The sequence below is a fragment of the Lampetra planeri genome, chromosome 68, assembly GCF_965212315.1.
Source record: "Lampetra planeri chromosome 68, kcLamPlan1.2.h2, whole genome shotgun sequence".
Classification (NCBI taxonomy): Eukaryota; Metazoa; Chordata; class Hyperoartia; order Petromyzontiformes; family Petromyzontidae; genus Lampetra; species Lampetra planeri.
In genome coordinates this window covers 707,519-733,900 of record NC_136173.1, presented here as the reverse complement: position 1 = coordinate 733,900, position 26,382 = coordinate 707,519, and the positions used below count along the sequence as shown (strand labels likewise).

Here is a 26,382-nt window from a genome sequence, read left to right as displayed (position 1 = left end):
AAAACAAACGCGCGTTTCATTTGCACTAAATTTTATTTGAATTTGGTGATCATACGTTTGTGTATGTATATATGTACGTGTGGGTGCGTGTGTGCGGGGAGCGGTAGTGGTGTCGCGACTCGCGCTGCCCTACGAGCCCGAGCTTAATTCTCGCTCACGGCCAACACCAGTGAGGATTATCAGAAGCGATGCTGGGCCTCCCTTAGGTAGACTCAGCCTCAAATGAGTACCTGGTGCTGTGTGTGGTAAACATCGCCACTAGGGAGACAAAGGCGGCCGGGCGTGGTGCTGGCCACCCACCCCCTCGTGTGCCGTGCCGGCCTTCATAGGTGCTGCTCGCTAACAGCTCATAGCAGTCTGTTACAGGCTACCCGGGGGATCTTTATGCGTGTGTTGATGTGTGGGGAGCGGTGGCACAGCACTTAGCGCGCTGTGCTACGAACCCGGCAACCCGCGTTAGATTCCCGCTCACGGCCAATCAACACCGGTGACGATTTCCTGAACCGGTGCTGGGCCTCCCCTAGGTCGACTCAGCCTTTAAATGAGTACCTGGTGCGGTTCCACCCAACATCGCCACTGGGGGAGACAAACGCGGCCTGGTGTAGTTGCTGGCCACCCCATCCTCCCCTCCCTCATGCGCCACAATGCCCGCCCTTTATAGGCGCTGCTGCTTCTCGCTACTAACAGCACTTGCCCCAAACGTCTGTTCAAGGCTACACGGGGGACCTTTGTATTTGTGTGCGGAGCGTGTGTGTGAGTGTATGCTAAGGAATCGTGTAGGAGTAATACACGGGGGGGGGGGGGGGCGGTGGGGGGGGGGGCGGTAGGGGGGGGAAACGGCGATTTAGAAAAGGAGAAGATTTCACAGCGCCGGGTGCTGCTGTTCGGCAAAAGACTCCATCCTCGTCGTCCCTGCTGATCACGACGCGCCCTGCAAGCCAAGGGGAACGGCACGGGGTGAGCATTTTGATGGCAGGGAGCCAGCAGTGCGGTGGTGGACGGCATTACACTATACACTACACTATACACTACACATTAGACTATACACATTACACTATACACTACACTATACACTACACTATACACTACACATTACACTACACATTACACTATATCTTATACTATACACATTACACTATACATTACACTACACACTACACGTTACACTATACACTACACTATACACTACACACTACACTATACATTACACTATACACTACACTATACACTACACACTATACTATACATTATACTATACACATTACACTACACACTACACTATACACTACACATTACACTATACACTACACATTAGACTATACACTACACATTACACTATACATTATACTATACACATTACACTACACACTACACTATACACTACACTACACATTACACTATACACTACACTATAAACTACATATTACACTATACACTACACATTACACTACACATTACATTATACATTACACTACACACTACACTATACACTACACATTGCACTATACATTACACTATACACATTACACCACACACTACACTATACACTACACTATACACTACACATTACACTACACTATACACTACATATTACACTATACACTACACATTACACTATATACTACACATTACACTATACACTACACATTACACTATACACTGCAATACACTATACACTGCAATACACTATACACTACAATACTATGCACTAGTATACACTACAATACACTCCACTCCAATACACTCTACACTACAATATACTATACACTACAAAACACTATACACTAGTATACACTACAATATACTCCACTGCTATACACTACAATAAACTACTACACACTACAATACACTATACACTAAAATATACTATACACTACACTATACACTACACATTACACTATACATTACACTATACACTACACTATACACTACACACTACACTATACATTACACTATACACTACACTATACACTACACACTATACTATACATTATACTATACACATTACACTACACACTACACTATACACTACACATTACACTATACACTACACATTACACTATACACTACACATTACACTATACATTATACTATACACATTACACTACACACTACACTATACACTACACTATACACTACACATTACACTATACACTACACTATACACTACATATTACACTATACACTACACATTACACTACACATTACATTATACATTACACTACACACTACACTATAAACTACACATTACACTATACATTATACTATACACATTACACTACACACTACACTATACACTACACTATACACTACACATTACACTATACACTACACTATACACTACATATTACACTATACACTACACATTACACTACACATTACACTATATACTACACATTACACTATATACTACACATTACACTATACACTACACATTACACTATACACTGCAATACACTATACACTACAATACTATGCACTAGTATACACTACAATACACTCCACTCCAATACACTCTACACTACAATATACTATACACTACAAAACCCTATACACTAGTATACACTACAATATACTCCACTGCTATACACTACAATAAACTACTACACACTACAATACACTAAAATATACTATACACTACACTATATACTACACTACTATACACTACACTAACTTACTAAATTAAAAACTATTTTTTTTTTATAACTGCCCGTTGTGTGTAGTTTGTTGTCCTTCCTCCCCGCACCTCCGTTTAGCACGATTGGCTACGTATGTACGGTGGTGCGAAAGAAGTTCAACGTACACAAACACACGTACATATACGCAGTGCCGGATGAAGCTAGTGTGGGGACTGTAGCATATGTTATAAAGGGGCCCAAAATAAAATAAAAAAACACGTAAATATTAAAACACAAAATTTCGATTTAAAGCTTTCGTGACTGCAGGGATTCATCTTCTTGGTTCTTTCGGTAAAGTCACGTAGAATGGAAATAATAAAATAATAAAAATAAAAACTAATAAAATAATTCTCACGACGTTTCGGCCACAACGCAAGCAGCCGTCGTCAGGTGGAGAACAGGTTTGTCGAGAAGACAGAGTCTGAATGACACACCCCAGGCTTGGAGCGTCTATTTAAGCTGGGATGGAGGGGGGAAAAGCGCCTTGACAAAATAATTTGCACATCAAGAGGAATTTAGCATATATGCGATTAGTACTACTTGTGAAATGCGTAGGAGGTTTGGCGGGGGGTTTAAAGTCATATTATGCCCGTGCATTATGCAGGATTAGCAGCATCAAAGGGAGGAGATAGGGGTAATATTAATAAAGGGAAGGAATGTTAATAGTATGTAGCTGCAGTAACTAAACCATCACATAAACAACTAAAGTATAAATTACATAGTATCATCAGTATACTAAATATACTCTCCAATAAGCTGAGCTACTAACAGTAAGTAATACATTACAATGCTATGTCGCAAAAATTATAATATGCTTCCAGCTAAACTGTATTCTCTTACATCACACGGGTCTACACCGTACTATATACTGCCAAGATACTAAGAGGAAGCAACGAAATATGTCAATGGGAGAGTGGTAGTAGGAGACTTGCAGCGGAGCAAAGAATCCATTCCCTGCGGAGAATACAAGATATATAGTCAATGCCAGTGAGTGGACTGCGGTCTGAAAGTCACCGTAAAAGTGAACACAATCAGTTAAGATCCAAAATGGTTTATTACGTCCTTCTAATGATTGCTGAGCCAGAATCCATCTTCTCGGTTGAAATTGTCTCTAGTATCTTTCACGCGACGGTCAATGGTATAGTGTATAGCGGATTGTATAATAATAAATAGTATATAATTGTAATGTTTAATACAATGTGCGAAGTAATATACAGTATCGTAATTGTATAGTGAATATACAGCAGTGTGATATACAGTAGAGTGGGTAGAATAATACATAGTGTAATATTACAATGTATAAGGTGGTGTATAGTAATACGGTATATAATTTAATGTTGGGTTTGTCTATGGCAGCATATGGTACGGTGTAGACCCGTGTGATGTAAGAGAATAAAGTTAAGCTGGAAGCATATTATAATTTTTGTGACATAGAATTGTAATGTATTACTTACTGTTAGTAGCTCAGCTTATTGGAGAGTATATTTAGTATACTGATGATACTATGTAGTTTATACTTTAGTTATTTACGTGGTGGTTTAGTTACTGCAGCTACATACTATTAACATTCCTTCCCTTTATTAATGTTACCCCTATCTCCTGCCTTTGATGCTGCTAATCCTGCATACTGCACGGGCATAATATAACTTTAAACCCCCCGCCAAACCTCCTACGCATTTCACAAGTAGTACTAATCGCATATCTGCATTTCCCATAAATATGCTAAATTCCTCTTGATATGCAATTTTTTTTTGTCAAGGCGCTCTTCCCCCCTCCATCCCAGCTTAAATAGACGCTCCAAGCCTGGGGTGTGTCATTCAGACTCTATCTTCTCGACAGACCTGTTCTCCACCTGAGGACGGCTGCTTGCGTTGTGGCCGAAACGTCGTGAGAATTATTTTATGATGTTTCATTTTTATTATTTTATGATTTCCATTCTACGTGACTTTACCGAAAGAACCAAGAAGATTAAAACACTAATTTTTAACTTACATAATAAAGTAATTGTATTTTTTTTATTTGCTATGCAGCCAGACGATACGACAAATCCCTAACCTTAAACACCCAGTCGTTCATAAAAGTTGAAGGCAGTATAGTACTATAGTAATAGAGCAAGTGCAGAATCACTTAACCGGAATTGATAGATTGAAAAAAGCATTTAGCGAGGGCACTTGAATGTGCGGGGCCCGTAGCTACATATGTAGCTACTTTTACTACTATAGGGCCGTGCATAAATGATGTCACGCACCTAGGGGGGGGGGAGGGGTCAGACATTTGTGACGATGTGTGACGAGGGGGGGGGGGGCTTTGATAATTGTGACGTCACATCAAAATGCGCAACTTTAAATTAATATAGACAACACGTTATACTTAATTAAATAGACTTTTTAATAAATGTTGTCTCCTACAAAATCAGAGTGCAGCGCCACATTAACTACGCACTACAATGACAATAGTTTAAAGCGATTTGAAGCATGTTTTATTTGGGGGGGGGCAGAGCTTTGTGACGTCATTTTTGAGGGGGGGTCTGACTTTTTGTGACGCCATGTGACAAAGGGGGGGGGGGGGGTAAATAATCGGGTGACGTCATTTATGGACGGCCCCTATGATCATCGGTCACTGCGTACACTCCGAGCGCTGCTACCTGCCGGCGGCGGCAGCAGCAGCGTGGGGAGGAGCGCGGCGGCTACTCCGGCATCGCCGCTCGGCGTGGCCGGATCATGGCGTCGCGGTTCAACCTGCGGGACCACGAGGCCGGAGCACGGCAACAAGGGGGGGGGGGGGGACACGTGAACAACGGCCACGCGCTCGGCAAAAACGTTGGGCGAACGTTGGGTTCAACATTGAGCTAACTTAGCCGGAGTGTTCGTTGAGTCTGTGGGCAGTGTTGAGTCTATGGGCAGTGTTGAGTCACTGGGCAGTGTTGAGTCTGTGGGCAGTGTTGTGTCTATGCGTGTGTTGAGTCTATGGATATGTTGAGTCTGTGGGCAGTGTGAGTCTATGGGCAGTGTTGAGTCTATGGGTAGTCATTTACACTGAGACATCTCCTTTACCAGTGGCAAAATATAGTAGTAGGTTTTTACCCTTTCAACTGGTACAAAAACTGACACCTTTATACAAGGCATAATGTTTGCAATAACCACAACACAAGCAGTCAAAATGCAAACAAAAATAAACTCTGATGATGATAATGATATGCACTGTCCTTGAAGTTGATTGGTCCACACCCGAGACAGCTTTTCTTAGAGCCTAGTCTCCATTGGTGTTGGACCAGATGACGCCAAAAGGCGTACAACTCAAAGACAGTGCACTATCAGAGTATTGAGAGCTCGGGGTAACCATTTACACTATGAGACATCTCCTTTACCAGTGGCAAAATATAGTAGTAGGTTTTTACCCTTTGTATAAAGGTGTCAGTTTTTGTACCAGTTGCGGACTGTGCTTTACCATCCTGTTTTATATACTCGCCTATTGCCCTTGCAAGGACGGGTGTATTGCAGTAAATCTGAAACTTGCAAGTGAAAAGCAGACCGCTCAGTGATATTCATTGCATTAATGCGTGTGCAATGTGTAAGGGCGCGGTGACACAGAGCTATTTCATTTTTTTAAGGTTATAATCCCTTATTCATCATGACGTCCTTTTTACTTTGATGTCTCAATAGCGTTACGGAGATTGCATGATGTGAGGGTTCTGCCTTTGTAGTGAGGGTTGTGAGTTGACGCCGAGGAGGGGGGAGGAGGCGCCTCGGCCCCCCATGTGGAGTGACGTCACCTGCTCATGATTATTAATGAGGGGGGGGGGGGTCAATGTGGAGGACGTAACTTGTTCATGATTATTAATGATGGGGGGGCTGGTGGTCGACGTGGAGTGACGTCACGAGCATTGCACACGGACATTTTTGGCTAATGGTAGGTAATAATAATGGGAGGGGTGTCCATTTGGAGGACGTCACCTGCTCATGATTATTAATGAGGGAGTCTGTTCGATGTGGAGTGACGTCACTTGCGCATGATTATTAGTGAGGAGGGGGGAGTACTCCATATTGAGTGACGTCACCCGCTCATGATTATTAATGAGGGGGGCTGGTCGATGTGGAGTGACGTCGCGAGCGTTAAGGACAGACATTCCTGGGTGATTATAGGAGGTATTATTCATTCTAAAGCGATGTTCCATAACGCGGTATTCTTCAGGAAGGCAACAGCTACCACCGCCGCGTTATAGGAGGGAGAACAAGGGAGACTGAGAAACGAGCGAGGTGGAGTGAACGTGAAGCCGGCAGAGCGTTAAGGGGGAGAGCCCAAGCGTGAGAAGAGTTAATGTGGAGATCGGAAAGAATGGACCAACATGCAAGGCCCTCTTCCTCCTCCTAAGCTGGGCCCTAAGCTAAAACGACGAACTATTTTATTTGACCAGGTAAGGGCCCCACTGAGCTGCGTAGCTCTTTTTTCAGAAACGATGCTGGCAATCACAAGTGATGGTTCAACGAAGTGGCGGCTTCGCAGCATCATCATCATCATCACGTGGAGATGTAGAGCCAATTACTCTGAACGCATGACTTCGATTCTCAACGTGTAGGGGGAAACCGGGGGACCTGGAGAAATATCCACACTACCACGGGGAGAGAAAGAGACACACAGACTCCAAATATACAACAGCAGGCATTGTCAGGGTCAGGATCGAACCCTCGACCTCCTGTATACCACTCGACGTAGTTATCACGGTGGCTAGGAGATGTTAACTGCCTCGCCTGGTATGATTATGAAAGAGAGAGACATGCAAACTCCAAATATACAGCAGGCATCGTCGGGGCCAGGATCGCACCCAAGAACCTCCTGCATACCAGGCGAGGTAGTTAACATCTCCTAGCCACCGCGGCGGCCTCACCAGGTAAGTGGTAATAAGTGAGTTTCGTGGAGGAGGGCGACTCCAGCAGACGCTCACCTTTTGTCGGGTTGAGGCACATGGCGCACGCTGGAGAGGGCGGGGTGAGATACAAGGGAAAGATTTTTACCAACGCAGGCCGTGACGGTGGTTCTCTGTGCTGCAGGACGACGCAATGGTTAGTGTTGAGTCTATGGGTAGTGTTGAGTCTATGGGTAGTCCATATTATTTGGTTCTTTCGGTAAAGTCACGTAGATGGAATATATTGAAAGAAAAGCAATAGCTTCAAGCACGCTAAAACGTCTGCTTGGTTTAGATATGTGGATGACATTGGTGGTCTGGCCACACGGCAAAGATACACTGAACGTATTTCCAAATCATCTCAACTCGCAAAACCTATCCATCCAGTTCACTATGGAAGTGGAAGCTGACAGAACTCTACCATTTCTGGATATTCTGCTCGGACGGGGTAGAAATGGTAAAATAACACACGGTATTTACCGAAAGAAAATGCATACTGACGCCTATCTTAATGCATCGTCACACGATCACCCCGCACAGAAATCTGTTCTTATCAAGACGCTCATTCATCGAGCTAAGAAAGTGTCAGATGGTAAATTAAGTACAGAATAAGTGGTCTTACCAGTGATATTTACATTAAACCTCTTTCACACTATACGTAGCCAACCGCGTGAATCAAATGGGTGGGGGAAGGACAACACACTAAACACAAAAACTGTTTTAAAGAAATCAGTTTGTCAATCTCGGGGATGATTTAAACGTGCATAGCTTTAGCAGCTTCCTAATATCGGCAGGAAGAGCATTCAAGATGGCCGCAGAAGCGCATCTGAAAGTGCAACGCGATGATGCGGTGACCACCATCTTTGTTCGACGGTTTAGCCAAAAGCCGCCGCTGCTACTGTTGCTGCGATGACGACCACAGAGTTCACGTGATAGAAATGGTTTATTGCTCCTTGACGAGATCCAGCGACTGGGCAACGCAAATTACCTCGAATCGTGATTTTCTCCCATTTTGGCTTCTTTCAAATCTTTCTCCTGTAAAAAAAAAGCATTCCCATTATCACAAGTGCGACATCGCATATCTGTATGCACGTGTGTACCAATCTTGATTTGAAGCTTTAGTGACTGCAGGAATCCATACTCTTTGGTTATTTCGGTAAAGTCACGTATTTCTAACTACGTGACTTTACCAAAAGAACCAAACAGCACGTGCATACCATATATGAGGAGCGGTGGTGTCGTAGCGGTTACCACTACGCTGTTTCAACACGTAGTAGTGCTTTTGCGACCAATATTATCCATAATGGAGGCTTTTTAGGGGTGTCCCCCCCAATATATATAATAATTACGGCCTTGGTGAGTACGGTGACGTTTTGCCAGTAATTAAAACTAGCATCATCAGGCAGACAGCCAGAGTTGGCTTACTAATTGGCCGTGTCGGGTGGTGGCGGGTTTAACGACCCATTTACGCAATCTCACCCAAAAACCTTTGTTGTGGATAGCGCTATGCTGCGCTACGAATACGGGCAACCGAGTTCGATTCCTGCTCACGGCCACCGACACTGGTGACGATTATCTGAACCGGTTCTGGGTCTCCCCTTGATCGACTCAACCTCAAATGAGCACCTGGTGTAGCGGTGTGTAGTAGACATCGCCACCAGGGAGACAAAGACGGCCAGGCGTGCTGCTGGCCACCCACCCCCTCGTGTGCTGTGCCAGCCTTCATAGGTGCTGCTCGCTAACAGCACCTGTCCCAACAGTCTGATGAAGGCTTTACGAGGGATTTTTTTTTTTACCGTATATGACAAGGTGGAAACATCGCATAGGCGTGTACTTTGTAACGCTTTAATGGTGGTTTGCGTTTGACAGAGGCGTTCTCATAATCGCCAGGGTCCCATGGTGGCTAGGAGATGTTAGCTACCTCGCCTGGTATACAGGAGGCCATGGGTTCGATCCCAATCCTGACACCTGCTGTATATTTGAGTTTGCGTGTCTCTCTCCCCGTGGTCGCGTGGATTTCTCACATTTAGAATGGACATCACGCGTTGAGAACATTTGGCTGTTGTTATCAATTTCCACATGATGATGATCAAAAGCCCACTTAGTAAAGCTATAATTTATGATGGCCAGATCGCTTCTGAAAAATATCCTACTTAGCTCAGTTGGGGCCTTGCCTGGTAAACAAAAAAAATCGTAGTTAAAATAGTTGAACAGTATCTGGACATCTGTGAAACTACTAAACATGTGGGAAAAGAGCTTCATAGCTCATCGGATTAAAAAAAATGTCTCTTCTGACAAAGATTCTGAGTGTCGGAGTGCTTTAACATCTCACATCAACGCATTTTCAAAGGGGGCAGCTGGCTGGAAAAATGGTCTTCACAATAAAAGTTCGTTTATGGGCTTAGATGGCGTATGAATGTATAATGGTGTGTCGTTAACCCATCGCCACAACCACCACCCGACACAACCCATCAGTTCGGTGCTTGTGTCACGTGAACGAAAGTTACTACGTCAGCGCGAACCGGTGTGTCGGAGAGGGGCAATGATTGCCGCTTCGTGCGATCCCAATCGATCTTTCCAATAATACAAATGCTAATTTCCAACCTGCACAATTTTCACCTGCTAGCCGGAAAATAATAGGCGCTCGCTAACCGCACTTTTTTTGGTCCCTTTACATTCCGTAATAAGGCTGTGCACGTGTGCGTGCGTGCGTGCGCGCGTGTGTGCGTGTGTTTGTGCGGGTGCGTGCGTGCGCGCGTTTGCTCGTGTGCGTGCATGTGCGCATGCGTGTGTGTCTGCGCGCGTGCGTGTGTGCGTGCGTGTGTGCGTGTGTCTGGCACAGTAGGGGGCACAGGTGGTGCATCAACCAGTCATCTCAGTCAGTCGACCTGTGGCACCTGGGTCTGCCCCGTGACCTCCTGCCGGCGGGCGTTCGACACTTCACGTGGCCTCAAGATGCACATGTCCTGGCACAGCGTCGTGGTGACGTCACCGCCACTTAGTGGAGAATGGCGGTTGTTGTTGTCTGCGCGTGTGTGCGTGCGGGTGCGTGCGTGCGCGCGTTTGCGCGCGCGTGTGTGCGTGCGTGTGTGAGAATGTGGAATCGTTGCACAGGAGGTCCGTACCTTAACCGGCTTCCTGGGCTCCTTTATCAAGCAGAGGACTACGCACGAGTGACGGAAGAGACGTCGGGAGAGTGGGGAGAGAGATAGGGGGAACATAGACATGGAGTAGGGAGAGAGGAGGTAGAGAGAGAGGGGGAGTAGAGAGAGGGGGTAGAGAGAGGGGGTAGAGAGAGGGGGTAAAGAGAGGGGGTAGAGAGAGGGGGTAGAGAGAGGGGTTAGAGAGAGGGGGAAGGGGTAGAGAGAGAGGGAAGGGGTAAGGAGAACAGACCGTGAAATCTTTTGTGAAATCTTTCATTTAAAAAAAGGGGGGCAGTTACATAAAGCTAAACATTGGAAAAAAACGAAGCAAAGTGCCGACTACACTGAGCATATTCTTGTTTCCTCTGATCGTAAAAAAGAGAGAGGAGAAATAAAAGCGCTGCGTGAATTGTCAGATCCCCACGGTGTTTGTAGAGACTCCTCTGAGGCTCAAAGCAATCGGCTGCAGCGGCTCGCGGTTCGGATCCGGCATGCCTCCCCGGTAACTAACGCCATGTGGAGCATTCAGAGGCGAGGTAGTTAACATATCATAGCCACCGTGATGATGATGAGAGAGAGAGACGCAAACTCCAAATATACAGCAGCAGGCATCGTCAGGGTCGGGATCGAACCCACGACCTCCTGTATACCAGGCGAGGTAGTTAACATCTCCTAGCCACCGTGATGATGATGAGAGAGAGAGAGACGCAAACTCCAAATATACAGCAGCAGGCATCGTCAGGATCGGGATCGAACCCACGACCTCCTGCACACCAGGCGAGGGAATTAACATCTCACCAGAGTTGGGCACCACCACCGTGGTCTCCTTGTCCAGGCCGATGCCGACGGTGAAGGCGTTGAACTCGGTGATCACTTGCTGCGGCAGCGTGCGGCTCCGCGCTAATGAGGGAGACATGCCGGTGGTGAGCGGTGAGGAGTGGTGATTGGTGAGCGGCAGAGGTGTGGACTCGAGTCATGTGACTTGGACTCGAGTCAGACTCGAGTCATGAATTTGATGACTTGCGACTCGACTTGGACTTGCATAACAATGACTTTGTCCCACCTATGAGATGTGGACTCGAGTCATGTGACTTGGACTCGAGTCAGACTCGAGTCATGAATTTGATGACTTGCGACTCGACTTGGACTTGCATAACAATGACTTTGTCCCACCTCTGGTGAGCGGTGAGCAGAGAGTGGTCATCGGTGAGTGGTGAGCGGGGAGTTGTGAGTGGTGAATAGCGGTGAGTGGTGAACGGTGAGTGGTGAGCGGGGAGTGGTGAGGAGTGGTGAGCGGTGAGGAGCAGTGACCGGTGAGCGGTGAGCAGGGAGTGGTGAGCGGTGAGTGGTGAGCGGTGATTGGTGAGTGGTGAGTGGTGATCGGTGAGTGGTGAGTGGTGAGTGGTGACCGTGAGTGGTGAGGGTGAGTGGTGAGCGGTGAGCGGTGAGTGGTGATCGGTGAGTGGTGAGTGGTGATCGGTGAGTGGTGAGTGGTGATCGGTGATCGGTGAGTGGTGAGCGTGAGTGGTGAGGGTGAGTGGTGAGCGGTGAGTGGTGAGTGATGAGAGGTGATTGGTGAGTGGTGAGTGGTGATCGGTGATCGGTGAGTGGTGAGTGGTGAGCGGTGATCGGTGAGTGGTGAGCGGTTATCGGTGAGTTGGTGAGCGGTGGCTAAAACTTTTGGTGGAGGCAGTGCTGGAGGGTGCAAGGGTTGAGTTGACTCTGGTGAATTGGTCGAACGGCATTGAGCAGTGCGACTTGATTACCATCCTCACCACCGCCATCAATGCTATCGCCGCTATCATCCTCACCACCGCCATCATCGCTATCCCCATCATCCTCACCATCACCGCCATCACCATCATCCTCACCATCACCGCCATCACCATCATCCTCACCATCACCGCCATCATCGCTATCACCCATTATCCTCACCATCACCGCCATCACCATTGTCCTCACCATCACCGCTATCACCATTATCCTCACCACCGCCATCACTGCTATCACCACCATCCTCACCACCGCCATCAATGCTATCGCCGCTATCATCCTCACCAGTACCATCATCATTTAATTTGTCATTGTGTTGTGACTGAATGACGTGGTGGAAATGTGATGGGGATAATTAAGAAGACGTTGATCATCTCATAGCCCGTCGTCATCATCCTGCTAGCTCCCCGCACGCCAGCTACCACCACGCCTATCCCTACCCCTATCACTACCCCAACACTATCGCATCACTACCACAACGCTATCACTACCCCTATCACTACCCCAGCCCCTCTTTAACCACTGTCACGTGTCCTCCTGTCACCACAGCTCCACCATCGTCACCACTTGTAATAACAAGCTAACTACTTTAGTAGCTCATTGAGTTATAGATAATTACAGTACTTTACAGCGCCTCGGAAATGGGGCGCTGCTCTATACATCTAGACGAGACAAGAAGAGGGACTGAGTGGATGCGTTGGTGAGTGGGTGAGTGAGTGGGTGAGTAGGTGAGTTAGTGAGTTAGTGAGTGAGTGGGTGAGTGAGTGGGTGAATAGGTGAGTGAGTGGGTGAGTGAGTGGGTGAGTGAGGCTGCCATGCCTCAAATATTGACAGAAGTAACCACCCCTTCTGAATGGTTGCCTGATGTGCCATCTGTGGAGGAAGTCCGAGGGGCGATCCGAAGTCTGAGACCAGGAAAAGCGCCGGGCAGAAACGATCTCCCAAGCGAAATGCTGAGGGAGGGTGGCATCTGTGTGCAGACTGCCCTACTGTACATGGGATCATCACAACTGTCTGGACCACAGGAAGGGTCCCCCCTCTCTTCTCAGTGTGCCAGGAAATGCCCTGGCAAGGATTATTCAACATCGCCTTGCCAGGCACGCTGAGGAGAGTCCCAATGTGGTTTCAGACCAGGGCAGTCCTCCACCGATGCCCTATTCTCTGTCCGTCTGCTACAGCAGAGATGTAGGGAATTCCAACGAGACCTGATCAAGGCCTATGACACCGTCAGTAGGCCTGGGCTCTGAGCAGTTCTTCGTGCTTTCGGAATCCATGACTTGGAGCCATTCAAAGTTCACATTGGCTCCCACAATATTAAGCATCATCTTTGACCACATATTTCGAGAAGCTTTCCATGGCTTTACCGGAGGAGTTTTCATCTAGAACAGATACAATGGGAGGCTGATCGATGCCCCAGTGTGGTCGAGGGATGGCTCCCTATTGGTCAACGATGTTATGTATGCTGATGATCTGGTGATTGCTGCTCACTCAGAGGAGGAATTGGAGGCGCTGCTGCTGAACCTGGAGTGTGCCACTAAGAGGTGGGGTCTTACCATCAGCCCCACCAAAACTAAACACCTGGCTGGGTATTTTGTGCAACCAAAATCTCCACCCCCTCGGCTCCCCATTGGTGATGGAGCAGTTGTGGAGAGAGTGGAGAGTTTCCCATACATGAGCAGTGTGCTTATGACCAGCTCCGGTTTGACAGCAGAAGTCCACTCCGAATCAGTCGGGCGGCATTATCTTTTCATCGGCTGCACAATGCTGCATGGAAGCTACCTGGTCTGTCGCTCTGCACAAAGCTTCGGGTCTTCTCGGCCACAGTCATGCCCTCCCTTCTCTATCCTTGTGAAACGTGGACCACTATAATGGAACATCTGAGCCGGTTAGAAACATTCAGGCTGGGATGCCTATTATCTATCCTGGGTTTAACCCGGCTGGATTGTGTGAGGGTGCTCACACATCCTTGAAAATCTGGACACATTCCCATCGGTGAGCTCCTCCAGCAGGCAAGGCTGCGTTGGCTGGGTCATGTAGCCCACATGCCCAAGCTGCTTCTGTTTGGCCATATAGAGGGTGCTAAATGGGCACGACATTGGCTGGAGAAGAGATTGACTGATGCGTTACGGGAGGATGTGGTGCTGAGTGAACTTGCTGATGACTGGTACAAGCAGTTTCAGGATCGGCCTCTAAGGAGGAGGCTCGTGAAGGACGCTACTGGGCAATTGAAGGCAGTCGCCCTCCAGCAACAACGGAGGACAGTTGAGCGACGCTTACAACAACAGAGCGCCGGGTGGCTACAATGCAGCAAGTTGGCACAGAAGAGGTACAGCTGGTGTGCATCTACCGGTCATCTCAGTCAGCCAACCCATGGCACCTGGTTTCTTCACGAAACCTCCTGTCAGCGAGCCTTCGACACCTCACGTGGCCTCAAAGTGCACCTGGCCTGGCACAGGCGCCATGGTGACGTCACCGTTACTTAGTGGCGAATGGCGGGCATTGGATTGAGTGAGTGAATGGGTAGGTGAGTGAGTGGGTGAGTGGGTGAGTGCGCGAGTGAGTGGGTGAGTGAGTGCGCGAGTGAGTGGGTAAGTGTGTGGGTTAGTGAGTGCATAGATTATTGGGTGAGTGAGCGGGTGAGCGAGTGAGTGAGCGGGCAAGGGAGTGGGTGAGTGCGCGGGTGGGTGCGCGGATGGGTGAGTGAGCGAGTGGGTGAGTGAGTGGGTGAGTGAGTGAGTGGATGAGTGAGTGGGTGGGTGAGTGAGCAAGCGGGTGAGCGAGTGAGTAAATTGGCCTTCACCTACTGATTAGTCCTGGTCGTAAACTACTGTTGTTATTGTTGTCATTGTTATTTTTATTATCCCTGTTGATAATGTTTGTTATTGTTATTATTGTTATTATCAGTGTTGTTGTTTATATTATTGTTGCCATTGCTGATATTGCTGTTATTATTGTTACTGTGGCGTGGTGTGTGAGGCATGTCGATTTAGCTGTGGGGGAAACTGAATCTTGTGGCCTGGGATGCCGCCCGCTTGAGTGACACCGAAGAGGGGGAGAGATCCAGGGGCAGTGTAGAGGGAGGTGGCCTATTGTAATTGGCCAGGTGTTTGACCAATCCGGGGAGAGCCCGGACTATAAGAGGACGGGGGCTAGACTCTGAATGAGCAGTTCGGTTGGGACTCTGTGAAAACGCACCACCGTCAGGGTGGGCTACTACCACCTGCAATCAGCAAACGAGGGCAGCGCAGGAAAGCTTCACTCGGCTGTCGTGGGGAGCCAATAACATGGGGTAGGGCTTGCCGAGCAGTGGCGTGAACAAGACCCCAACAGCCTGGCATTGAATGTCTGGCATTGGGAGTGTGTGGTCTTTGGCTCCTTGGTTGTGTCTGAGTGTGTGCATGCATATGTGTAGGGGTGTTAGAGAGAGAGCCGTTATGCATGGCAGCTTATGGGAAACAAACACAGTGGGCGGGGCTACGTGAGTGCACGGGGGGGGTGCTCTCAACGACGTCCGCACCAGGCAGCCCGGGGCCCCACCCCTCAGCGGGGGTGGAGTATAAAGGGGGATGTGTCAGAGGGCTCGGGGCAGAATGTTAAAGCTAAACCAGTGAAGACCGAAGATCGTCTAGCTAGAGCCCTGGACTCCCCTGGGACGCCGCCCTTGTCAGAGCCGCGCAGGACCGAGCCAGCGGCGTGGTCCCGAGAACCAGAGCTAGTGCTCTAGGACTCCGGGTACCGTAGCCCGACTTACCAGTGTCGGGCCAGACAGCCTCCCCTAGCCCGTTAGTGGAGGACTAGGAGGTAGGTCAGAGATAGCTAGCAGTGTATTCCCAGCTAGCCGGGTGAGGGGGCCGATACCCCCTCTAGTATTGTATGTCCACAGTTGTGACTACTTGTACGGAATAAATACGTGTGCCTCACCAACGGTGTCCAAGAGTCATCAACGGTACTTCATATGACTGCTCGATGGAACGTGGAGTGTGGTGGTGATGGTGGACTATTGTAAAAGATGCTTCCTTCTCGTGGAGGTGAGGACGGCTACGACTGAAGTTCATAAGGAGAGGGCACTTGATGGCGTGTCCAGGGCCAGGCTCTGTCAGAGTGCTGGATGTTGGAACGCGAGCCCGTACTCCACCAGAACACTGAGATCAAGCTGTCTCAGTGTTAGGGCGTACAACCCTCTACACTGTGTTGGCGTGAGTCTCGGGGGGACGCACCATCCATAAATGACGTGACGCGATTTTGGACGATTTTTGACCCCCCCCCCCCCCCTTCGTCACACGGCGTCACAAAAAGTCAGACCCCCCCTCAAATATGACATCACAAAGCTCTGCCCCCCCCCAAAATAAAACATGCTTCAAATCGCTTTCAACTATTGTCATTGTAGTGCGTATTTAATGTGGCGCTCCACTCTGATGTTGTAGGAGAAACATTTTATTAAAAAATCTATTAAGTAGAACGAGTTGTCTATATTTATTTAAAGTTGCGCATTTTGATGTGACGTCATTTATGGACGGCCCCATAGGGCACAAGAGTCCTTGTTTTGTGGATGACGTGACAGTTACTATTGCTGTTATCGTTATTGTCGTTGCTGTTATTGCCGTCATTATTACTATTGTACTGTACTGGTAGGTTATTATTATTACTACTGTACTGTACTGGTAGGTTACACCAGCCCACAGGGGATTATTGTGTCCATCGTGCAGGGAGGGGCTGGGTGGGGAGGGAGGGGCTGGGTGGGGAGGGGAGGGGCTGGGTGCGGCTGGGTGGGGAGGGGAGGATGGGGAGGGGCTGGGTGGGGAGGGTGGGGAGGGGCTGGGTGGGGAGGGTGGGGAGGAGGTGGGTGGAGAGGGTGGGGCTGGGTGGGGGGGTGGGAGGGGTGGGGCTGGGTGAGGAGGGGCTGGTCACCCCGTGGTGCCCTTATAAAACTCAACGTTTAACCTACTCACGTCGGCTTGTGCCCGCCCTCACAGTCGGGCATATTTGCGGAAGACACCACGCCGCCGTTGACCCTGGCCATTGACCGAGCAACCCAACGTTCCTACCAGCTCCCTCCGCAGGAATGTGTTTGTTGTGGTGGGTGCCCACCCAGCAGGTAGAGGATGCTCTCCCGCGTGCCGTTGCGGTATCCGTACTGCTGCATCACCGAGTAGCTCTCGTACTTGATCTTCAGGAACCTGTAGGTGGCGTTCGTGTCGCCCACGAAGTCTGAGAAGGGCTGGCTGCTGTTGTCTGGGCAACGAAACACAAAACAGAAATCGTGGCTTGTCAATAACAACAACAAAATCATTTATATTTTACATTTTTGTAAGGTGCTCGTGGGATCCCGAATGTGCTGCAAACGACGATCGGAAACCGGTTTCCTGCCTCGTGGGATGACGTTCGGTGGAGACTGTGACGTCACGCAATGCAATGACGTCACACAAATGATGGATTCCCCGTGTAGCCTTTAACAGACCGGGGCAAGTGCTGTTAGCGAGCACCTGTGAAAGTCGGCACAGCACGCGAGAGGCTGGGTGGCCAGCACCACGCCCGGCGGCCTTTGTCTCCCCTCAGTGGTTATAGTGACTACACACCACACCAGGTACTCATTTGAGGCTGAGTCGATCTAGGGGAGGCCTAGAACCAGTTCAGATATTTGTCACTGGCGTTGGCTGTGAGCAGGAATCTACTTTGGGTCGCCTCGTTCATAGCGCAGCGGGATAAAGGCTACTCCCATTAACGACGCAATGACGTAACACACATGCACATGCCACGTGACGTAGTGCGTGTGTGTGGGGAGATCGGTAGCGCAGCGGTTAGCACTACGCTGTGCTACGAACCGGGCAAATCTGAGTTCGATTCCTGCTCACGGGCAACATCAGTGACGATTATCTAAACCGATGGTCTCCCCTAGGTCAACTCAGCCTCAAATTAGTACCTGGTGCGGTATGTAAACATTGCCACTGGGGAGGCAAAGGCGATCGTGCTTGCTGCTGGCCACCCTCCCCCTTGTGTGATGTGCCGGCTGTCATAGGTGCTCTATAACAGTACTCGCCTCTACCGCGTGTGTGTTGAACTTGTGCGATGCCAAGTGTGTAGTGTAGTATGTATTTGAAACTTATCTGTCACCGTACGTAGCCAATTGCGCTAATCCGAGGTGTCGGGGAGGGGAAGTACAACAAACTAAACAAAACAGTTCTAAAGAAACGCGTTTTCAAGTTAGTATCATAGTGTCGTGTGTGTATTGTATAGCGAGTATAGTGTAGAGTGCAGTATGTATGTTGAACTTCTTTTGCACCGTACATAGCCAACCGTGCTAATCGAAGGTGCCGGGGGGAAGGACAACAAACTAAACACAACAAACAGTTTTAAAGAAACGAGTTTGTAAATCTATATAATGATTTCAAAGTGCCATAGCTCCAGTGGCTTCCGAATATTGGAAGGGGAAGAGCGTTCCAGACAGCCGCAGACAGAGCGCATCTGAAAGTGCCGCGCGATGATGATTGGACCACCGTCCGTGTCCGACGGTTTGCCAAAAGCTGGCGCTGCTGCTGCGAGGATGATGAGCGGAGTTTGCGCGATGATGGTTTATTGCTCTATCATGGGACCTTTTTTGCCAGAATCAAAGTATGATCAATAAAAAGAGGTTTTTACCCTTTCTGGCAAAAAAACAGGTGTTAAGAGTGTTTATTTTGCATGTTCACCAAAAGCACGTGTGGTTAATGCAGACTTGATTCCTTGGAAAAGTTTTCTATTTGGTGTTTGAACATCTTAACACCACTCCTGTTTTATTGCCAGAAAGGGTAAAACCTATTTTCATTTTTCATACTTTGATACCGGCAAAAAGGTATCTCATGATATAGCTGCTCACCCCGAGCAAGACAATGCTCTGACACGTGCATTGTCTTTGTACTGTTCGCCTTCTGCCATTCTCTGGTTTATTGCTCTCCTTGACGAGATCGGCAGCGAGGTCATCGTGCGTGGTTCATTGGGTCGATGATGTTCGATGTGCAATTGGGAGTCGGGTCGCCACTGGCTCTTGGGTGGTTCAGTAGCGGCAACTAACTACATCATCGCACCCCGATAAAAAGACCACACACGCACACACAGAGGGAGACAGAGGGAGTAGTACACACGAGGCGGTCGTACCGGGCACGAAAGGAATCAGGATCTTCTCCTTTGCGAACAGGTTGAAGTGCTTTGTTTCACGAATGCACATTCCCATCCTGAGCGGGATCGACATCAGGCACAGCACAGGGCATCAGGTTACCGCGCTCACTCAATTTATTCGTAGCAATGCCGGAACCCAACAACGCTCATGTGTTTCGCGACATTTCCTCTCCGAGGGAAATCATCAACTAAGCAATGTGCCTACGCTGCTGTGTGTTCACAGGCGCAGTCTTCAGCGGTGCGTTTCAAAGTAGGGAGCGTGGTGATTGCTGTGTGGTCTAACCGAGGGGCACCCCCAGTAGTAGCTGTCCATGTGCATCAAACTGCCAGTAGCGGGTGGCGATGTTGCCATGCGTTTCCCAATTGAGTCGTGTAATTTGGAAGGAAAAAAGACTGATGTATCTGGGAACAGCTGCTACGGGGAGGCTAGATTGGAGGAGAGGGGGGAGATGGGGGGCGACTCACATGAAGGAGGCTCCGTGGATGACCACCGTGCCGTTGGCACCCTCCTCCACGTGGTACACGCTGCTGTTCACTTTGTGCATCAGCGCCAGCAGCTCGCTGTTGTCGGATGCAACGGCCACGCCGTACCACGTGCCCAGGAACTGGCAAGCAACAGAAGGGCGGTTGATGTGTCACCAGGGGAGGCTCACCTACACGGTGGCTCGGAGATGTTCACTGCCTCGCCTGGTGTACAGAAGGTCGTGGGTTCAATCTTGACCCTGACAATGCCTTGCTGTATATTTGGAGTGTGTGGTGTCTCCCCGTGGCCGTGTGAATTTTTTTAGCTGGGTCCTCTGGGTTTTTCCCTCGACATTTAGATTCGACTTCACGCGTTTAAAGTGTTTGGCAGCCGCTATAAATTTCCACGAAATAAGCCACTTCGCTGAGCTATCGTTTGTGATAGCCAAGTCGCTTCTAAAAAATAGCTACATAGCTCAGTGGGGCCTTAAGTGGTAACAATAAAAGTAATATTTTCAATTTTTTAAACACGCTTTTTATGAAATGTATCGTACTAGTAATGGCAGAACTCCACGACTCCAGGAAGTGGCCCCGAGACTTGCCATAGCGTAAGGGACCGTGGTGATTTACAGCCAACGTGAGTTGAGCATGGAGAATTAGACCCAAGCCGAAACATAACATATAAAAAAGATTGTTTAAAAATATTTTTTTTTAATTTGAATGATAGAATATGGTATTGTCATCAGTATGACATAAGTATACCAAGTTTGCAGTCGATACGACATTGGGAAGTGGGTTAAAATTGAGTTACAAGATTTGAGGATACGACAACAGACAAAGTGAGTTTATCAAAAGCGTGTAAGAGAATGTTTTAAAATACAGTAAAAACCTTGGATTGCGAGTAACTTGGTCTGCGAGTGTTTTGCAGGACGAGCAAACAATTTAAATAAATATAAATTTGATAAACGAGCGAGGTATTGCAATACGAATAGGACATATCCGCTTTGTCTGCCGAGCGTCACGTGATCACAACTGATATACGAGTGCTTTGGATTACAAGCACGTTTCCGGAACGAATTAAGCTCGCAATCCAAGTATATGTTTTAGATTTTTTTTATGATAGAATATAGTCTTGTCATCAGTATGACATAAGTAAACCAAGTTTGCAGTCGATAGCACATTGGGAAGTGGGTAAAAATTGAGTTAAAATATTTTTTGAGGATACGACAACAGACAAAGTGAGTTAAATAAAAGCGTGTAAAATAATAAAAATAGAAAAGTGCCTAAAAAGTGTATCACTGCGGTATGCGTGGTGTTAACAATGAAGTACAGGCATAGCCCGGTTTAGGCCTAAGGATGTGTTCCTAAAAACGATAACGTGAATGGAAAGTAACTTACATCGAAACAAAGAGATTCAGTGGTGGATGGTGACGTGGTACAGAACCTGCTACTAGTAGTAGCAGTGCCGGATTATCCTAGTAGCAAAAGTAGCTACATATGCTACGGGCCCCGCACTTTCAAGGGCCCCACACGAAATGCTTTCAAGCTATCAATTTCGGTTCAGTGATTCTGCACTTGCTCGATTACTATAGTACTATACTGCCTTCAACTTTTATGAACGACTCGGTGTTTAAGGTTAGCGATTTGTCGTATTATCTGGTTGTTTAGCAAAGGAAAAAAAATACTTTACGATGCAAGAAAAAACGTGTGCTTTCATATTTATGGATTTTTAAAGCCCCCTCGATAACATATGCTACAGGCCCTGCAATAGCTTCATCCAGCACTGAGTATAAGTAGAACCTACTCCTACAGACGGGATAGTGGATCGTAACATGGTACAGAACCTACTACTACTAGTACCACCACTAAGTAGTCTAGAGATAGGATGGTGGATTATAACATGATACAGAAAATACTACTACTACTAGTACCACCACTAAGTAGTCCTAGAGATAGGATGGTGGATTGTAACATGATACAGAACCTACTACTACTCGTACCACTAAGTAGTCTAGAGATAGGATGGTGGATTGTAACATGATACAGAACCTACTACTACTAGTACCACTACTAAGTAGTCCTAGAGATAGGATGGTGGATTGTAACATGGTACAGAACCTACTACTACTAGTACCACCACTAAGTAGTCCTAGAGATAGGATGGTGGATTGTAACATGGTACAGAACCTACTACTACTAGTACCACCACTAAGTAGTCCTAGAGATAGGATGGTGGATTGTAACATGATACAGAACCTACTACTACTAGTACCACTAAATAGTCCGAGGGATAGGAGGGTGGATTGTAACATGGTACAGAACCAACTACTACTAGTACCACTAAGTAGTCTAGAGATAGGATGGTGGATCGTAACATGGTACAGAACCTACTACTACTCGTACCACTAAGTAGTCCTAGAGATAGGATGGTGGATTGTAACATGATACAGAACCTACTACTACTAGTACCACTAAGTAGTCTAGAGATAGGATGGTGGATCGTAACATGGTACAGAACCTACTACTACTAGTACCACTAAGTAGTCTAGAGATAGGATGGTGGATCGTAACATGGTACAGAACCTACTACTACTAGTACCACTAAGTAGTCTAGAGATAGGATGGTGGATCGTAACATGGTACAGAACCTACTACTACTAGTACCACTAAGTAGTCTAGAGATAGGATGGTGGATTGTAACATGGTACAGAACCTACTACTACTCGTACCACTAAGTAGTCTAGAGATAGGATGGTGGATCGTAACATGATACAGAACCTACTACTACTAGTACTATTAGGGATGGGATGGCGAATAGTAACGTGGCCCAGCACCTACTACTACTACTAGTAGATACTAGTAGTAGTAGTAGATACTTTCTACTACTAGGAGATAGTAGTAGATACTACTAGTAGTACTACTAGTGGTAGTAGTACTACTAGTAATACATGTTTTCTCCTACAACATCAGAGTGCAGCGCCACATTAAATACGCACTACAATGACAATAGTTTAAAGCGATTTGAAGCATGTTTTATTTTCAAAATGTAAATATGGTTTGGGGGGTCTGACTTTTTGTGACGCCGTTTGACGAGGGGGGGGGGGGTCAAAAATCGCGTGACGTCATTTATGGACGGCCCCTTGGGCTACAGTAGGTCGTGTGGAGAGTTTACATCGGGGTGTTCCTGTATACGTTTGATTTTCATCAATACATTTAACTGACCTGTTCAGTATATCATCAGTTCTCGAAACCATATTAGATATCTAATTTTATATAGTGCCGATATTTGACGGTATATTGAACAAAAGAAAACACGTGTAAATAAATCAAGCAACAAATCTCATTATTTCCATATTGTTGATAATCTCTGGCGAGTTGCTAAAGGTGCATTATGCATCATGGAGGAGTTTACTTTGTTGTAGATTAGGTCGCTTAAATATAAATGCGTCGTTTTACTCTTTGGTTCTTTCTGTAAAGCCAAATAACCAAAGAGTATGGATTCCTGCAGCCACGAAAGCTTGAAATCAATATTTCGTCGTTATATTTACGCCATTTAATCCCCCTCCTCACCCACCTTTATTCTGGTTAATATTGGTCGCGACAGCACGACTACCCCTACCACCCCTATCACCACCACCGCGTGTGAAGCTGAGTGCTTTGTTAAGCCCGGCTGACGTGGACCGCGATCCGACCGGCCGGGTCGGACAGGAGGTCGATTGGGCAGCTTTGGCGAGGGCGTTTGGAGGCGCGGAGGGAGGGAGGGAGGGGAGGGAGGTTGCGAGCGGCCGCAGAACTCGCGCGGGTGGCTGGGGAACAGAGACTCGAGAGAAGCCGGCATGCTGGCGAAGACGGTGGCGGCGGTGGTGGTGATGCACTGATGATGATGATGCACTGATGATGATGGCGATGATGATGATGGGAATGATGATTGTTGCACTGAATATGATAATGATTATGGCGACGATGATAATGGCAATGATGCACTGATGATGATGGCGATGATGCACTGATGATGATGGCGATGATGCACTGATGATGATGGCGGCGATGAACTGATGATGATGACGATGATGCACTGATGATGATGGCGATGATGATAATGATGATGATGGCGATGATGATAATGATGATGGCGACGATGATTGATGTTGATGCACTGATGATGATAGCGATGATGATAATGATGGGAATGATGATTGATGCACTGATGATAATGCTGATTGGAATGACGCTTGATGTTGATGCACTGGTGATGATGGCGATGGTTATGATGGTGATGTTGATAATGGCAATGATGATATTGATAATGATTTTTGGAAGTGATGATGATGATGATGACAACGACGACGACGATTGCGAGAGGTGACTGCACCAACCTTCGGCACCTGCAGCTCATCCTCGTCCCCGTGGGACCCCTTCGTGGACGCGGCCTCGCCGACGAGGCAGCCGACGAGCACGCACGTGACCACTGTGACGAGGGTCGATTGTCCTGGCATGGTGCACGCAGCTTGAACTTCTTTCACACCGTACGTAGCCAACCGCGCTAATCGAAGCTGCGGTGTTGAGTCTATGGGTAGTGTTGAGTCTATGGGTAGTGTTGAGTCTCTGGGTAGTTTGTGTGTGTATGTTGAACCTCTTTTGCACCGTAAGATGCCAACCGTGCCAATGAGGTTGCCTGTAGAGAGGGGGAGGAGAGGGGGGAATGACAAACACACGAAAAACACAGAGACACGAAAAAAAGCAGTTTCTCAAGAAAAGTGACGACTCCAACAGCGCGCAACTCGCAGTGGCTTCCTAACTATCGGCGCAGGGGGAAGAGAGCGTTCCAGACGGCCGCTGAAGCGTATCTGAGAGCGAGCGATACGGCAAACCACGTCTGTCGTGGGAGCGAATCTCTGTAGACTGCGACAGCAGCAGCATAAGCGCTAGGGCATGGACCGCGTTCACCCTCTGTAAGCTGATAAGCAGGGCTGATAGCAGCAGCAGCATTATCAGCGCTGACCCCGCAGCCTCTGTTTGCACGGCCCTGGTGGGGTGGGTGGTGGACAGAGAAATCCGAGGCATTGCACAACCACCGTGTTTGTTGAAAATAGTGGCTCTGTGGTGTATAGTGTATAGTGTAGTATATGGTGTATAGTGTAGTGTATTGTAGTGTATAGTGTAGTATATAGTGTAGTGTATTGTAGTATATAGTGTAATATAGTGTAGTGTATTGTAGTGTATGTTGTAGTGTATAGTAGTGTCGTGCGTAGTGTATAGTATCGTGTATATTGTAGTGTAGTGTATAGTGTAGTCCAGTGGTTCTTATCCTTTACTGCAGCCTTGCAACTCGTTTGGTTCTCGACCGCTAGACAACAATGCACAGTGTTAATAAACACATCGGGTTTGATGAAACAAAGTAAGTTATCCTCACTTATCCGTGCTAAATTTGTGTTTTCGATTATTTACCTTTAAAAAAAAAATCTGGCCATGTGTCGCACCCCCAGGGGGTGCGTGATGTGCCCAGGGTAAGAACCATTGGGCTTACACGTTTTCACCCTGTCATGGGACCTCCTTTGCCAGTACCAAAATGAGAATAGGTTTTCCCCTTTTTTCTGGCAACAAAACAGCTGTGTTAAGATGTTAACTGAAACCTTTTTCAAGGAATCATGTCTGTATTAGCCACAATTCGTGTGATCAGAATGCAAACCGTACCGTGTGTTTAGAAAGCTGCGGCAATAATCATGGGGGGAGGGGTAGTGGTGGGGGAGGGAAGCTGCAGCACTTTGGGAAAAAATTAACAAAGCTGACGGAATCTCTTCGGGACAGGCACGAAGAGGATTTGTTATTGGGGCGCCACGGTGGTGAGGAGATGTTAACTACCTCGCCTGGATGCAGCAGGTTCATTGATTCGATGCTGGCCCTGATGATGCTTGCTGCTGTATATTCGGAGTTTGCGTGTCTCTCTCACCATCATCACGGTGGTTAGGATATGTTAACTACCTCGCCTGGTATGCTGTATATTTGGAGTTTGTGTGTCTTTCTCTCTCCCTGTGATCGCGTGCATATTTCTCTGGGCCCTCCGGTTTTTCCTTAGACATTTAGAAACATGCGTTTAGAGTATTTGGCTGGAATACATTTTCACGTCATAAGCCACTTGGTCGAGCTTTCATTTGTGATAGCCAGGTCGCTTCTGAAAAAGAGATATACAGCTCAGAGGGGCTTACCTGCTAAAATAAAAATGGTTTATAGTTTTAGTTTAGTTTAACCCAGATGACCCCCTGGTTGAAGA

General features: G+C 47.5%; 1 protein-coding gene across 1 annotated transcript; it reads right to left on the bottom strand.

Moving 5' to 3' along the window:
• Positions 1–816: 816 nt before the first annotated feature.
• LOC144737333 (uncharacterized) lies at positions 817–24,846 on the bottom strand. Its single transcript, XM_078619994.1, has 10 exons — positions 24,488–24,846; positions 20,115–20,254; positions 19,629–19,705; positions 17,586–17,729; positions 11,523–11,624; positions 10,707–10,744; positions 8,570–8,616; positions 7,621–7,650; positions 5,323–5,416; positions 817–931 (listed from the first exon to the last, which is right to left on the bottom strand). Exons 1-9 carry the CDS (start codon positions 24,605–24,607, stop codon positions 5,365–5,367), a joined length of 750 nt encoding a protein of 249 aa, XP_078476120.1. The 5' UTR covers positions 24,608–24,846; the 3' UTR covers positions 817–931; positions 5,323–5,364.
• Positions 24,847–26,382: the final 1,536 nt, after the last annotated feature.